General features: G+C 42.3%; 1 protein-coding gene across 1 annotated transcript in view; it reads right to left on the bottom strand.

Moving 5' to 3' along the window:
- HOXB4 (homeobox B4) overlaps positions 1–13,379 on the bottom strand; it is a 22,089-nt gene extending 8,710 nt beyond the window's left edge. The window contains exons 1-2 of the mRNA XM_033078626.1: positions 13,007–13,379; positions 10,939–11,254 (exon numbers count right to left, since the gene is read on the bottom strand). Of these exons, the coding sequence (XP_032934517.1) occupies positions 10,939–11,254; positions 13,007–13,379 (689 nt within the window). The remainder of the gene's footprint in view (positions 1–10,938; positions 11,255–13,006) is intronic.

Below are 13,379 nucleotides of genomic sequence, written 5' to 3'. Positions count from 1 at the left end.
GGAGCTGTTTCTCCTCGGGGTTCTGGGGTTTTTTGGAGGTTTTTTTTTTTTTGTTTTGTTTTCCCTGAGGTGAATCCCAGGCCGGGGGATCCCCAAAATTCCTCCTGCACATCCTCACCCTCCCCAAAATTCCTCCTGCACATCCTCACTCAGTCCCCAAAATTCCTCCTGCACATCCTCACCCCTTCCCAGTCCATCTCCACCCCGGAGCCTAAAAATCCAGCAGGAAAAACAAAAAAAACCTCCCTGGAAAAGCTGCAGGAATGCCCCAGCAGGAGCGGATTGACCTCGCTGCTGTTTGGGGACAGTTTGGGGTCACTCGGCAGCGCCCCATTGTTCTGGGGGGCTCCGTGGGCAAAGCAGAGCAAAACAAAACAAAAAAAAATTAAAAATTAATTTTAGTTTTAAAATCCGGCGCTGGAGGCAGAGTCCCCTCTTTGATTAATTTTTTAAAAATTTAATTTCAATTTTAAAATCCAGATTTTGGGATAAAATCGCCCGAGAGGGCTGGGGAAGAGGAGAGGGGAAAAAAAAAAAAAAGATTTGTGGGTGATAAAGGGATGCGGCGACGCCGTAATTTTGATTTTAAGGTCGCGGTTTCCACTCCACCCCAAATTTATACAAATCTCTCCTTAATTGCTAATCACAGACGCCGTAATTTAAGACCCCCAGCTCCAGAGCTTTCATATTAGGGCTGATCTATGGCTGGGAACGCTCTGAAATAATCAACTGCAGGGAGCGGGACAGGGAGAGATCCCCTCTCGCAAATCTCAGCGATGATTTATCTCGGACACCGCCATAAACAACACAATTCCCTCTCCAAAAAACGCGCCGCTGACATGTTTATTGTCATAAATCAAGAAAAAGGGGAAAAAAAAAAAAATATAATCATAATAAAAGGTTGTGACGAGGAGAGAAAATTCCCCGCTTAAAAAAAAAAAAGAAAAAAAAAGAAAAAAAAAAAAAGGATGGAATGGCTCGATGTGTATAAACACAGCGAGCCCCGCGTGAGGAGCGAGGGGAGGAAATGATTTGTCACATTTTACGACAATAACATTAATAACAAACAATAAATTTCCATGGACAGCGATCGGGGAGCCCCCGCTACTCACAAGGATCCAGCCCTGGGCGCGCTGGGTGCGGAATTGTTTTATTGCAGCCTCCTCCTCTTCCTCTCTCCTCTCTCTTCTCTCTCCCCCTCTTTTTTTTTTTCCTTTTTTTTCCTCCCCTTTTCTTTCTCTTTTTTTTTTTTTTTTCTCTCTCTCTTTTTTTTTTTTAATTTTTTTTTTTGGTGTATATTTTTTAAAAGCGCGGCTGAACGTCACGTCAGGCACGCGGAGCCCATGCCTGCGATTTTCCTGACGAATACATATCTATTCTGCAAGCTCTGCATTAATTATTTAATGAATCACGTGACGGGGAAGGGGGAAGGGGGTCTCTCACTTTCAGGCTCAAAGGACCACTGTGACCTTCCACCGGAACAGGATTTTTTTTTTTTCCTTTTTTTTTTTTTTTTTTTTAAACTTTCCATCCGAGCGCGGCTCGCCTGGCTGAGCACGGACCCCTCTCCCCAATTCTCTGCTAAAATCGAGATTTTGGGTTTATTTCCCCACCCTCAAACCCTTCCTTAAACCTTTCCTAGAAGCTGGCTTTGTTAGACCTTGCCTTACCCGGACCACATCCCTGATTTTATATTTTTTTTCCTCATTTTTTCCCCTTTTTTTCCTTTTTTTTTCCCTTTGCCCACGCTGAGATTTTGATCACAAATCTCGCCCGAGTGCCACAAGCGTCCCAAAGCAGCTGAGAATATTTATATTTATATTTTTATATTTTTCTAAAGCTCCCCCGGATTTCCAGGCCTCCTCTCCTCGCTGTTATTGTCTGGCCAGACTTGATCGCGTTAGGGAAGGAGGGAGGGGAAAATAAAAGAGGAAAAAAATAGAAAAAAAATCCAATTTTGAGTCTGAGGAGAGCAACCAAGTATCAGAATCTTGAGGGGGAGAAAAAAAAGAAAAAGAGAAACAGAGAAAGCAACAAAGGAAAGAGCTGGGAAGGGCCGGGGAGCAGGAGATCAAAAATCCTCCAAAATTGGGACAGAGCTCAAAAATCCCCCAAAATTCGGCACCGAACCCAAAAATCCCCAAAATTCGGCGCCGAGAACTCGGGGTCACGGCCCCAGAGCGGAGGGTGACAGCGACACCCCAAATTCCCAGAGCCCGAATCAAATAAAACACAAAAATTGAATTAAAATCATAAAAAAATTCGGATTTTGGACTCTCTGGAAACCGAACCGAGCTCCCCTCGGTCCGGGTTTAGAAAATCCTCGATTATTTCTGCATCGCTTTGGGTTTAGCCAGGGGTGGGGAGGGATAAAAAATCCGATTTCAAGGAGTTCCCGTGGCTGGGGGAAGGAATTCGCGAATTTCAGAACTTGAGGTCAATTCAGAAACCGCAACTTTCACTTCACAACCACTTCTGTTTTTTCTTTTTTTTTTTCCTTTTTTTTGTCCTCATAAAACGCGTGTGAACGGGCAAATACATTTCAAAAGAGACGGGGAAAAAACAAATAAAAACAACACAAAAAAGAGAACGGAGAACCCTACACCCTTCGCTTTTTTGGGTTCGTTTATGCAAAAAAAAACCCGAATTTTAAGGGGTTTTTTTAGGGTTTTGGGGTTAAAAAAAAAATAAAAGCGCAGTTCAAAGGGTCGGGAGGCGCTGGGAGCTCGGAGGTGCCGCGATCAAAGGCGTCGCCTTGGTGGAGATAAAATGAAAGTTTTATCAAGATTGATTTGGGGATGGAAACGCGCCGCGCTTATTGCGGATCATAAATCTGTCAGCGGAGCCGAGAAAAAGCCGAGCCTTGAACGGGACACTCGGGGACACTCGGGGACACTCGGGGACACTCGGGGACATCGCCACCCCCTCCCCGAGTTTGTCCCCAAATCCCCGGAGCCCCCCGCGCCACCCCCAGCTCCGCCCTGCGATGGAGAAATGGGAATATATTGAATTTTTGGGGTTTTTTTATGCTTGGGTCAGGGTTTTCTTCATGGAAACCTCGGGGGTTGGGGAAGTTTGGGGAGGTTTTGGTAAAATTTGGGATTTTTGGTGCAATTTTGGGGATTTTTGGGGTGTTCTTGGTCCAATTTTGGGGATATCTGTGAGGATTCTTGGTCCAATTTTGGGGATTTTTGGGTATTTTGGGTCCAGTTTTGGGGATTTTTGGGGGGAGCTTTTGTTCAAATTTTGGGGATTTTGGGATTTTTTTCCCCCAATCTTTAGGATTTTTGGGGTTTTTTTAATCCAATTTGGGGATATTTGGGGTGGGGTTTTTTTGCCCAATTTTGAGGATTTTCGGGGGGATTTTATGTCTAATTTTGAGGGCGATTTTTTGTCCCGATTTCGAGGATTTGGGGGATTTTTGGAGGTTTTTTTTTTACCCAATTCGGGATCTTTGGGGGTCTCGGAGGCCGGAGCAGCTCCCGGGGGAGCGGGGGAGGCGCGGGGGGGTTGGGAGGAGGAGGGGGAACCCGGAGGGGCTCGAACAAAGAAAATTCTGGAAAAAACCGCGGAGAAACCCCCGGGCCTGGCCTCGGGCTTTGTGCCTCATTTTTTGACCCGAAACCATCGTTTTTTTACCCAAAAATATCATTTTTATAAAACCTCAACCCCCGCAGAACCGAACCCGCGCCCACCTCCCAATTTTCCTCTCCCAAAGCAAAACCAGGCGCAAAAAAATACGATTTTTTTACAGCGTTGTTAGACCCGGATTAAACCGCGAGAAACCGCAAATAAATCAAATTTTGTGGGTTTTTTCCCCCCCATTTTTCCCTCCTTTCCCCGTGTTTTTCAGGGCTGGACAAGCCGGGCTTAGCTGGGCTGGGGGTTGAGCCCAATGTCCAGCCTAGGGGAGGTCAAGGGGTTTGCGAGGTCAGTCCCTGGCTATAAAACCCGGCTTAATCGCGCAGAAAACGTGTCCTCTGCGTGAACTCCGGCCCGAGCGCCTCTGGCTCCCCGGTTTTCCCAGAGAGCAAAAATCCCGGGATTAAAACTGCCCCAGGCACGGCCTGGGACCGGGAATGCTCGGAGTTCTTGGGACGGGCTTAAACTGGGAATGTTCTTGGGACTGGTTTTAAACCGAGAATGTTCTTGGGACTGGTTTTAAACTGGGAATGTTCTTGGGACTGGTTTTAAACTGGGAATGTTCTTGGGACAGGCTTAAACCGGGAATGTTCTTGGGACTGGTTTTAAACTGGGAATGTTCTTGGGACAGGCTTAAACCGGGAATGTTCTTGGGACTGGTTTAAACTGGGAATGTTAAACCGGGAATGTTTGGGGTTCTTGGGACAGGTTTAAACTGGGAACGTTCTTGGGACTGATTTTAAACCGGGAATGTTAAACCGGGAATGTTTGGGGTTCTTGGGACAGGCTTAAACCGGGAATGTTCTTGGGACTGATTTTAAACCGAGAATGTTCCTGGGACAGGCTTAAACCGGGAATATTCTTGGGACTGGTTTTAAACCGAGAATGTTCTTGGGACAGGCTTAACTGGGAGTGTTTGGAGTTCTTGGGACAGGCTTAAACCGGGAATGTTTGGGGTTTTTGGGACAGACTTAAACTGGGAAATGTTCTTGGGACAGGCTTAAACCGGGGATGTTTGGGGTTCTTGGGACAGGCTTAAACTGGGAATGTTCCCAGTTCTTGGGACAGGTTTAAACCGAGAATATTCGACTTTCCTGGGACAGGTTTAAACTCGGAGTGTTCACAGCTCTTGGGACAGGCTTAAACTGGGAACGTTCCCAGTTCCTGGGGCGGCCTAAACCGAGAATATTCCTGGGACAGGCTTAACCCGGGAATATCTTGAGAGTTTTAAAACGGAAATATTTTGAGTTCCTGGGACGGCCTAAACCGGGAATTCTCGGATTTCTTGGGACAGCCTCAAACCAAGGAATGTTCCCAGTTCCTGGGACACTTAAACTGGGAATGTTCCCAGTTCCCGGGACAGTTTTAAACCGGGAATATTCGCATTTCCCGGGACACCCAGCTCCACCAAACCCTCCCCAAACCGAGAAAAAAATGGATTAAAATCCCGATTTTAAACATAAAACCCCCAAATCTCCACCCGGAACCGCCACAGCGGGGCCCAAACCCCGCCCAGCCCCAAATGCAGGAGAAATAATAATAAAAAAAAAAAAAAAAAAAAAAGAAAAGAAAATTAAGGAAAGTTCATTTTTTTCACTGCTCCCCTCTGTTTTGTTTTTTTTTTAAAACCTCATTTTTGCTTTGAATTTCACCCGAATTTCACCCGAATTTTACCCAAATTTCACGCGATTTCCCCCCACATTTCCCCCGAATTTCACCCAAATTTCCCCCCGAATTTTCCCCCACGCGTGCCAAGAGCGCAGCCCCGTTACCTGCGCGGCTCCCAAATCCTTTTTCCTTTTTCCTTTTTCCTTTTTTCCTTTTTCCTTTTTTCCTTTTTCCTTTTTCCTTTTTCCTTTTTCCATCTCCCTCACGCTCGGGGCGGCTCCTTCCAAATTCCGACATCGGGATTTTTTTTTTTTTTTTGCCTTTTTCTCCCCCCAGAAAAAAAAGGAATTTTCCACCTTTTATTAGCCGGAATATCGAGAATTTCGGGATCGATTCCGATCACCCCGAGGTTTCTTGCACGAACTCCGGGCGCTTTTTTGCCGCCGGCCGCCGCGAGATTTTGCTGTTGAATAACAATGAAAGGGATGAGGATTTGGAGAAAAGAAGTGATTAATGATTTTCTGGGATTTTCTGTATAATTCTCGCATTTTTCTTGCCTTCTGTCCGCTCCTAATGGCTGTGAACTTTTGGGTCCTTTAGAAATCTCCTTTTTTTTCCCCTTTCACACTCGGGTTTTTCTCTATAGACCCCACATTCCTGCCAGCATATGTTCCTTTTTATTCTTTTATTTTTTTTCTTTTTTTTTTGGGTTTAAAACACCCATTTTTGCCCATTCTCAGGAGTTTTTCCCCCCCCTCCCCGGCTGGAAAATCGCACCCGGTTCCCAAAGCGCCGCGGATCAAAGGGAGGGAGAGAGGAATAAAATGCAACAAGCGCCAAAAGAAAACAGCCCCGAACCCGCAGGAAATCGGAATAAAATACAACCCTTGCCAACAAATCCAATAAACAAACCCAGAAACTTTCGAGTTTTGCCGCTAAAAACGCGAGAGCGAAACAAAAATCCGCCATAAATCTGATTTTTTTTAACCCCCCGACCATGTGACCTCTTGAGGTTTTTTATTTTTTTTTTTTTTTTTTTTAAGTATTAAAAAGGGAAGAAAAAATCAAAAACCGCCCAGCAGGGTTTTGTTTGAGCCCTGTTTTTGTCTCCGGGTAAAGAGAGGGGAAAATTTGGGTCCTTTTGGGTTTTTTTTGAGAATTTTGGAAACATTGGACAAAGCAGCAAAATCCCTTAAAATTATTATTATTATTACTATTATTATTATTTTATTTTATATACTTAATACGCTTATAAACTTGCATACTTACATATAAATATTTTATATTTATATTAATTCTATATAATATTTCTATTAATTCTAGATATTTTTATATATTTATATTATGCTTAATTTATATTTACGTTTCTATTTATGCTTCTATTTATATTTACACCTATATTTCCATTTGATACTTATATTTATATTTTTATTTGATACTGATATTCATGTATTACACTTATAAACAATACTTATATCTATATCTATGTGTTATACTTATTTATTGTACTTATATTTATGTACTACACACATATACAACAGTTATATTTATATTATATTTATATTTATATTTATATTTATATTTATATTTATATTTATATTTATATTTATATTTATATTTATATTTATATTTATATTTATATTTATATTTATATTTATATTTATATTTATGTATTGTACTTATATTAATGTATTACACATAACTACTACACTTATATTTATATTTAAGTGCTATATATTGTATTTTTATTTATATACAACACTTATATTTGTATTTATGTTTCCCTCTCCATTCAATATCTTTTATTACCATTATCATCATCATTATCACCACTCCAAAAATTCTTTTCTTCACCTTCTCCCACCCCCTCGAGGACAATAATCTGATTTTTTTTTCTCCATCCCTAACCCAGAACCGCGATGTTATTTTTGTCCTTTTTTTTTTTTGTCCTTTTTTTTTGTCCTTTTTTTTCCCTTTTTTTTTTTATACTTTTCTATGAGCAAGAAAATGAAAATTAATCCGCGAGCGGCGGCTCACAAAAGGAGCCATTTGTCTTCTTGATTATCTATTTGCTTGTCAGGCCCTGAGCTATGGCGGGGGCTCCTTTTGTCAAACCCAAACCCCAAAAAAAAAAAATAAAACCCCAAAAAACATCTGGCCAAAATCGGAGTCATTAATGCATTAATTACCCCGGGAAGGAGGGATTCCACTTAGTTTAAACCATAAATAATAATAAAAAAAAATGAAATAATCTCGGGAGGAATCCGGGGCAGCGAAGCGTTCGTGAGCTCGCGCCGCTTTTGGGGGGAAAAAAGCGAATTAATGCGGGATTGGAACAAATAAATCAACAAATAAATCAACAAATAAATCATCATCAGTGCGGGAGCGGGGCTCGGAGCTGGGCCCGCCCTGCCCAAACATCTTTTGTTTTCATTAAGGGACAGAAACCCGCAAAAAGCACAAAAAAACCAGAAATAAAAATGTTTAATTCACAGCTTTAAATAAATAGATTTACTTGGAGCTGCTGCATGCGTGGTTTTAAATAAATATATTTATTTGGGATGGTTTCACTCACAGGTTTAAATAAATATATTTATTTGGTATTGTTTCACTCATGGTTTTAAATAAATATATTTATTTGGGATTGTTTCACTCACATGTTTAAATAAATATATTTATTTGGGATGGTTTCACTCACATGTTTAAATAAATATATTTATTTGGGATGGTTTCACTCACATGTTTAAATAAATATATTTATTTGGGATGGTTTCACTCACATGTTTAAATAAATATATTTATTTGGGACTGTTTCACTCACAGGTTTAAATAAATATATTTATTTGAGATTGTTCCATTCACGATTTAAAGTAAATCTATTTATTTGTGACTGTTTCACTCAAGATTTTATAGAAATATATTTATATTTTCCCCACTTTTTCCCCAACCAAACCCCCCAAAGAACCACACGGGGCACTCGATGATGGAAATTTTATTTGGGATTTGTGGCCGTGGCGCTGTGGATTTTTTTTTTTTTTTTTTTTTTGGTATTTACAGGGAAATCCCGAAGGACAAAGGGAGGCGAAATTCTCATTTTTCAGCCCCAAACCGGGGCGGGGGAGCTTCGGGGGCGCTCCCAGTTCATCCCAGTTCATCCCAGTTCCAACCCCCAACCCCCCCAGTTCCCCTCCCCCCTCCCCCTCCCCCCTGCTGGGTTTTCAAAAATAAAAATTAAAAATCAGGAGAAGGGTTCAGCCCCCCCGGGTCGTTTTTCTTTTCTTTGTCCGGCACCTCCCGGACCCGAATTTTTATTTTTTAATTTTTTTTTATATTTTTCCCCCCTGGTTTTGGAGAGTTCCCAACTCCCCAGAGGAGATTTTGGTTTTATTTGTTGAGTTTTTGGGCGTTTTTGGTTTTGTTTTTTTCCTCCTCTCTCTGGTTCTGTCTCTTTTTTTTTGGGTGATGGGAGCGGAAATTTGGGGGGTGAGGAGGAAATGGGGAAAGGGAAAGGGAAAAAGGGGAAAAAAGAAGGGGGGGGAAGGGAACAGAGAGAGAAAAACAAAAAGAAAAGAAAGAAAAAGAAAGAAAAAGAAAGAAAAAGAAAGAAAAAGAAAGAAAAATAAAGAAAAATAAAGAAGGAGAAAGAAAAACAAAGAAAATAAAAGAACAAAAAGGGGAAAAAAGAAAAGCAAGAACAAGAAAGAAAAGAAAAGAAAAAAGAGATAAAAAGAGAGGAGGAAAAGAGGAAAATGAAGAAAAAACCTGAGAAAAACAGATTTTTAAAATAAGGAAAAAAGAGAGAAAAAAAAAAGAAAATAAGGAAAATAAGAAAAATAAACTTAATAAAAAATGAGAAAGATAAGAAAAATAAGATAAATAAAAAATAAGAAAAATAAAATAATTTTTAAACTGAGAAAAATGTTAAATTGAAAAATAAGAAAAATAAATTAAATTTAAAAAAAATAAGAAAAATAAATTAAATTTTAAAAATAAGCAAAATAAGACAAATAAAATTAGGAAAAAAAGGAAAAAATAAGGAAAAATAAGGGAAAAATAAAGGAAAAAAGGGAAAATAAATTTTAAAAAGGGGAAAAAATGAAAATAAAAAGGGGAATTATCGGGGCTGCAGCGGGTGCAGGGGGTGGTGCAGGAAATGCAGCCGCGCCCGCGGCAGCCCCGGCTCATCCATTACCGGGACACGAGGAGCAGCCCTGGGACGGCAGAGTAAACATGACAAATGGGGCCGAGCTCGGCCTGATTAAAGATGAAACGAGGATCCATCTTCGCCAAATTTCAAACAAAAAGAAAGAAAATAAAATTAAACAAAAAAACCACAAAAAAATCAAACAAACCCACCAAAAAAACCCACAAAAACCACAAAAAACCCTCACAAAAACCGGCAAAAAACACCAAAAAACCACACAAAAAACACACAAAAAACCACCAAAAAACCACACAAAACCCCACCAAAAACCTACACAAAAACCACAAAAAACCCCACAAAAAACCATAAAAAACCCACAAAAAATAACCAAAAAACCCCAAAAAATCCCAATCCAGGCTCCTTTTGCGGCCTAGTCTCGCTCCGGCCCCGCCATAAATAACGAGAGAGCCCCGTGGTCCAAAGAATAATTAAAAAATAATTAAAATTAAAATTCTAGCGGGAGTTCTGCGCTCCAAATGAGCGGGAGGATCCGTCTGGGGGGTTATGGGGTGGTGTGGGGTGATTTTAGGGTGATTTTAGGGTGATTTTAGGGCGGTTATAGGGTGGGGGTCGGTGCATGGGGTCGAGGTTGGGGCGCTGATCCTGGAGGGAGCTGGATTTGGGATCCTCCTGGTGGGATCTGGGATCCTCCTTGAGGGATCTGTGATCCTCCTTGTAGGATTTGCTTTTGGGATCCTCCTGCTGGGATCTGGATCTGGGATCCTCCTTGTAGGATCTGGCTTTGGGATCCTCCTTGAGGGATCTGGATCTGGGATCCTGCTTGAGGGATCTGGGATCCTCCCGGTGGGATCTGCTTCTGGGATCCTCCTTGCAGGGTGTGGATTTGGGATCCTCCTGTTGGGATCTGGGATCCTCCATGTAGGGTCTGCTTTTGGGATCCTCCTTGTGGGGTCTGGGATCCTCCTGGTGGGATCTGAATTTGGGATCCTCCTTGCAGGGTGTGGATTTGGGATCCTCCTGGTGGGATCTGGATCTGGGATCCTCCTGGTGGGATCTGCTTTTGGGATCCACCTTGTAGGGCCTGGATTTGAGATCCTCCTGGTGGGATCTGGCTTTGGGATCCTTGTAGGATCTGACTTTGGGATCCCTGTAGGATCTGGCTTTGGGATCCTTGCAGGGCCTGAATTTGGGATCCTCCTGGTGGGATCTGGGATCCTCCTTGCAGGATCTGACTTTGGGATCCTCCTGATGTGATCTGGGTTTGGGATCCCTGCAGGATCTGATTTTGGGATCCCTGTAGGGTCTGGCTTTGGGATCCTTGTAGGGCCTGGCTTTGGGATCCCTGTAGGATCTGGCTTTGGGATCCCTGCAGGATTTGATTTTGGGATCCTTGCAGGATATGATTTTGGGATCCCTGTAGGATCTGATTTTGGGATCCTTGTAGGATCTGGTTTTGGGATCCCTGCAGGATCTGGTTTTGGGATCCTTGCAGGATCTGATTTTGGGATCCTTGCAGGATTTGCTTTTGGGCCCCTCCTGGCGGGCCCTGCAGCGCTCCAGAGGATGAAGAGGAGGATGAAGATGAGGAAGAGGAGGAGGAGGAGCCAGCCCTGACCTTGGTGTTGGGTAACTTGTGATCCTTTTTCCACTTCATGCGCCGGTTCTGGAACCAGATTTTGATCTGGCGCTCGGAGAGGCTCAGGGCGTGCGCGATCTCGATGCGGCGCCGCCGCGTCAGGTAGCGATTGTAGTGAAATTCCTTCTCCAGCTCCAGCACCTGCTGCCTCGTGTAGGCGGTGCGGGAGCGCTTGGCCTCCCCTCCCGAGAAATTTGGGTTCACTGGGGGCGGGGGGAGGAGGGAAAAATAAAATAAAAATAGGGGGGTGTGTGAAAATTTAAAAAAAAAAGGGGTAAAGGTGTGTAAGTTTAAAAAAAATTAGGGAGAGATGTGTGAAAATTAAAAAAATATATAGGGGGGAAATGTGTGGAAGTTTAAAATTTAAAAAAAAGGGGGGTGTGTGAAAATGGAAAAAATATAAGGGGAAAATGTGTGAAAATGTTAAAAAAAAGAGAAATAACGTGAAAATGCAAAAAAAAAAAAAAAAAGGAAGAATGATGTGAAAATGCCAAAAATAAAATTAGGAGGAATGATGTGAAAATGGAAAAAAAAAAGGGAGAATGATGTGAAAATTTCAAAAAAAAAAGGGAAAAGGATGTGAAAAGCGAAAAAAAGAGAGGGGGGAAAGATGTGAAAATGTTAAAAAAAAGTCAAAATAAAGAGGTGAAAATGCAAAAAGAAAAAGGGGGGAAAGATGTGGAAAGGCAAAAAAAAAAAGAAGGGGGAAAAGGTTGTGAAAGGACAAAAAGAAAGTGGGGCAAATTATGTGAAATGACAAAAAAGGGGGGGAAAATTATGTGAAAACGTCAAAACCAGGGGGGAAAAATGTGAAAACACAAAAAAAAGGTGGGGGGAAGATACGAAGACATTTAAAAAATGGGGAGAAACAGATGTGGAAACACAAAAAACACGAAAAAATGGGGAGAAAACAAAAAAAAATGGGGAAACACACAAAAAAAGGGAAAAAAGTAAAGGGAGGGAAAAAAAATTTAAAAGGAGGGGGAAAAAAGAAAAAGCAGAATTACCGAGCTGTGCCTTTAATGGGTTCTTCCCCCCCTTAAAAAATCACACAAAAAAAAAAGCGCGTCACACATTCTTTGTAAGGGGGAATTTGTCAGAAAAAAAAAGAAAAAAATCCAAGGCAAACCTAAAAAAAATCCCCAGAACCGAATCTCCACCTCCACGCTCGTGCCCTGACGTGGATTCCTGTTCGAGGTTTTGCTGAGCTCCCCGGACACGTTTTCTGTGCCCTCTGTGGGGGAAAATTCGCATTTCTGCCCACGCAGCTCGGCGAGAGCATCGCGGATTTATCCCCCAAAGTTCCTCCCCTGCACGCTGGGAAAAGGGAGAGCTCCCGTTTGTGAAATATCTTCCCCACCAAAAAAAAAAAAAATTAAAAAGAAGTTAAAAAGAAATAAAGGAGAGGAAAGAAAAGGAGGGAAAATAAGAATAAAAAAAAGAGAGAGTGAGAGAGACAAAAAAGAGAGGGAAAAAAGGAGAAGAAGAGAGAGAGAAAAAAAAAAAAAGAGGGAGAAAAAAAGAGAGGGCAGGGGAGGGGAAAATAGTAAAAGTTTACTCAACCCGCCACTTAAATACAAATTACGAAAACATAAAACTTCACTTATGAAGATTCAACAGCCATAAAAAAAAGAGTTAAAAAAAAAAAAAAAGAAAAAAAAAAAAGAAAGAAAGTAGCCTGCACGAAATTGGAGGAGGATGGTAACAGAGACTTCAAAGGCACATGGCCAAGCAGAGCAATAAAAATTTATGGAGGATGTAATTATAGCGCTCTGCAAACAGGCGCTCGTAAATCTCCGCGGAATGGTTATTTTACAACTGGCGCAATAAGATTTCTACAAGACTTCGAGGTGCTACTTAAACCATAAAGCCCAGCCACTTTTTTTTTTTTTTTCCCTTTTTTTTTCCTCTCTCTCTCTCTCCCCCCTCTCTCTCTCTCTCTCTCTCTCACTTACCCGTGCTGACATGGACTTTTTTCATCCAGGGGTAAACCACGGGCTCCGCGCCCGAGCCCGGGTTTTGGCTGCAGGCGGGCGGAGGGCTGGGGGTGTCCGGCTGCCGGAGCCCGGCCGGAGCATGGACGTGACCTCGGGGGGACAGCACGGGCTGCCCGGAGCTCGGACAGGACGGGTAGAGCTGCTCCTTGCAGGCGGAACGAGCCTCGAACATCGCTTCATGTTGGCAAGTGCTCTCTCGGTGGTGCCTTTGGCCGCCGTAAAATTCCGGTGGCGAGTGGTCGGGGAGGTAATCGCCGTGGGAATATTCCTCGCAGGGGGGGAACTTGGGGTCCACGTAGTTGGAGTTGATCAAAAACGAGCTCATGGCCAT

The sequence above is a fragment of the Catharus ustulatus genome, chromosome 23 (assembly GCF_009819885.2).
Source record: "Catharus ustulatus isolate bCatUst1 chromosome 23, bCatUst1.pri.v2, whole genome shotgun sequence".
Classification (NCBI taxonomy): Eukaryota; Metazoa; Chordata; class Aves; order Passeriformes; family Turdidae; genus Catharus; species Catharus ustulatus.
This window is presented reverse-complemented; position numbering and strand designations above follow the sequence as displayed.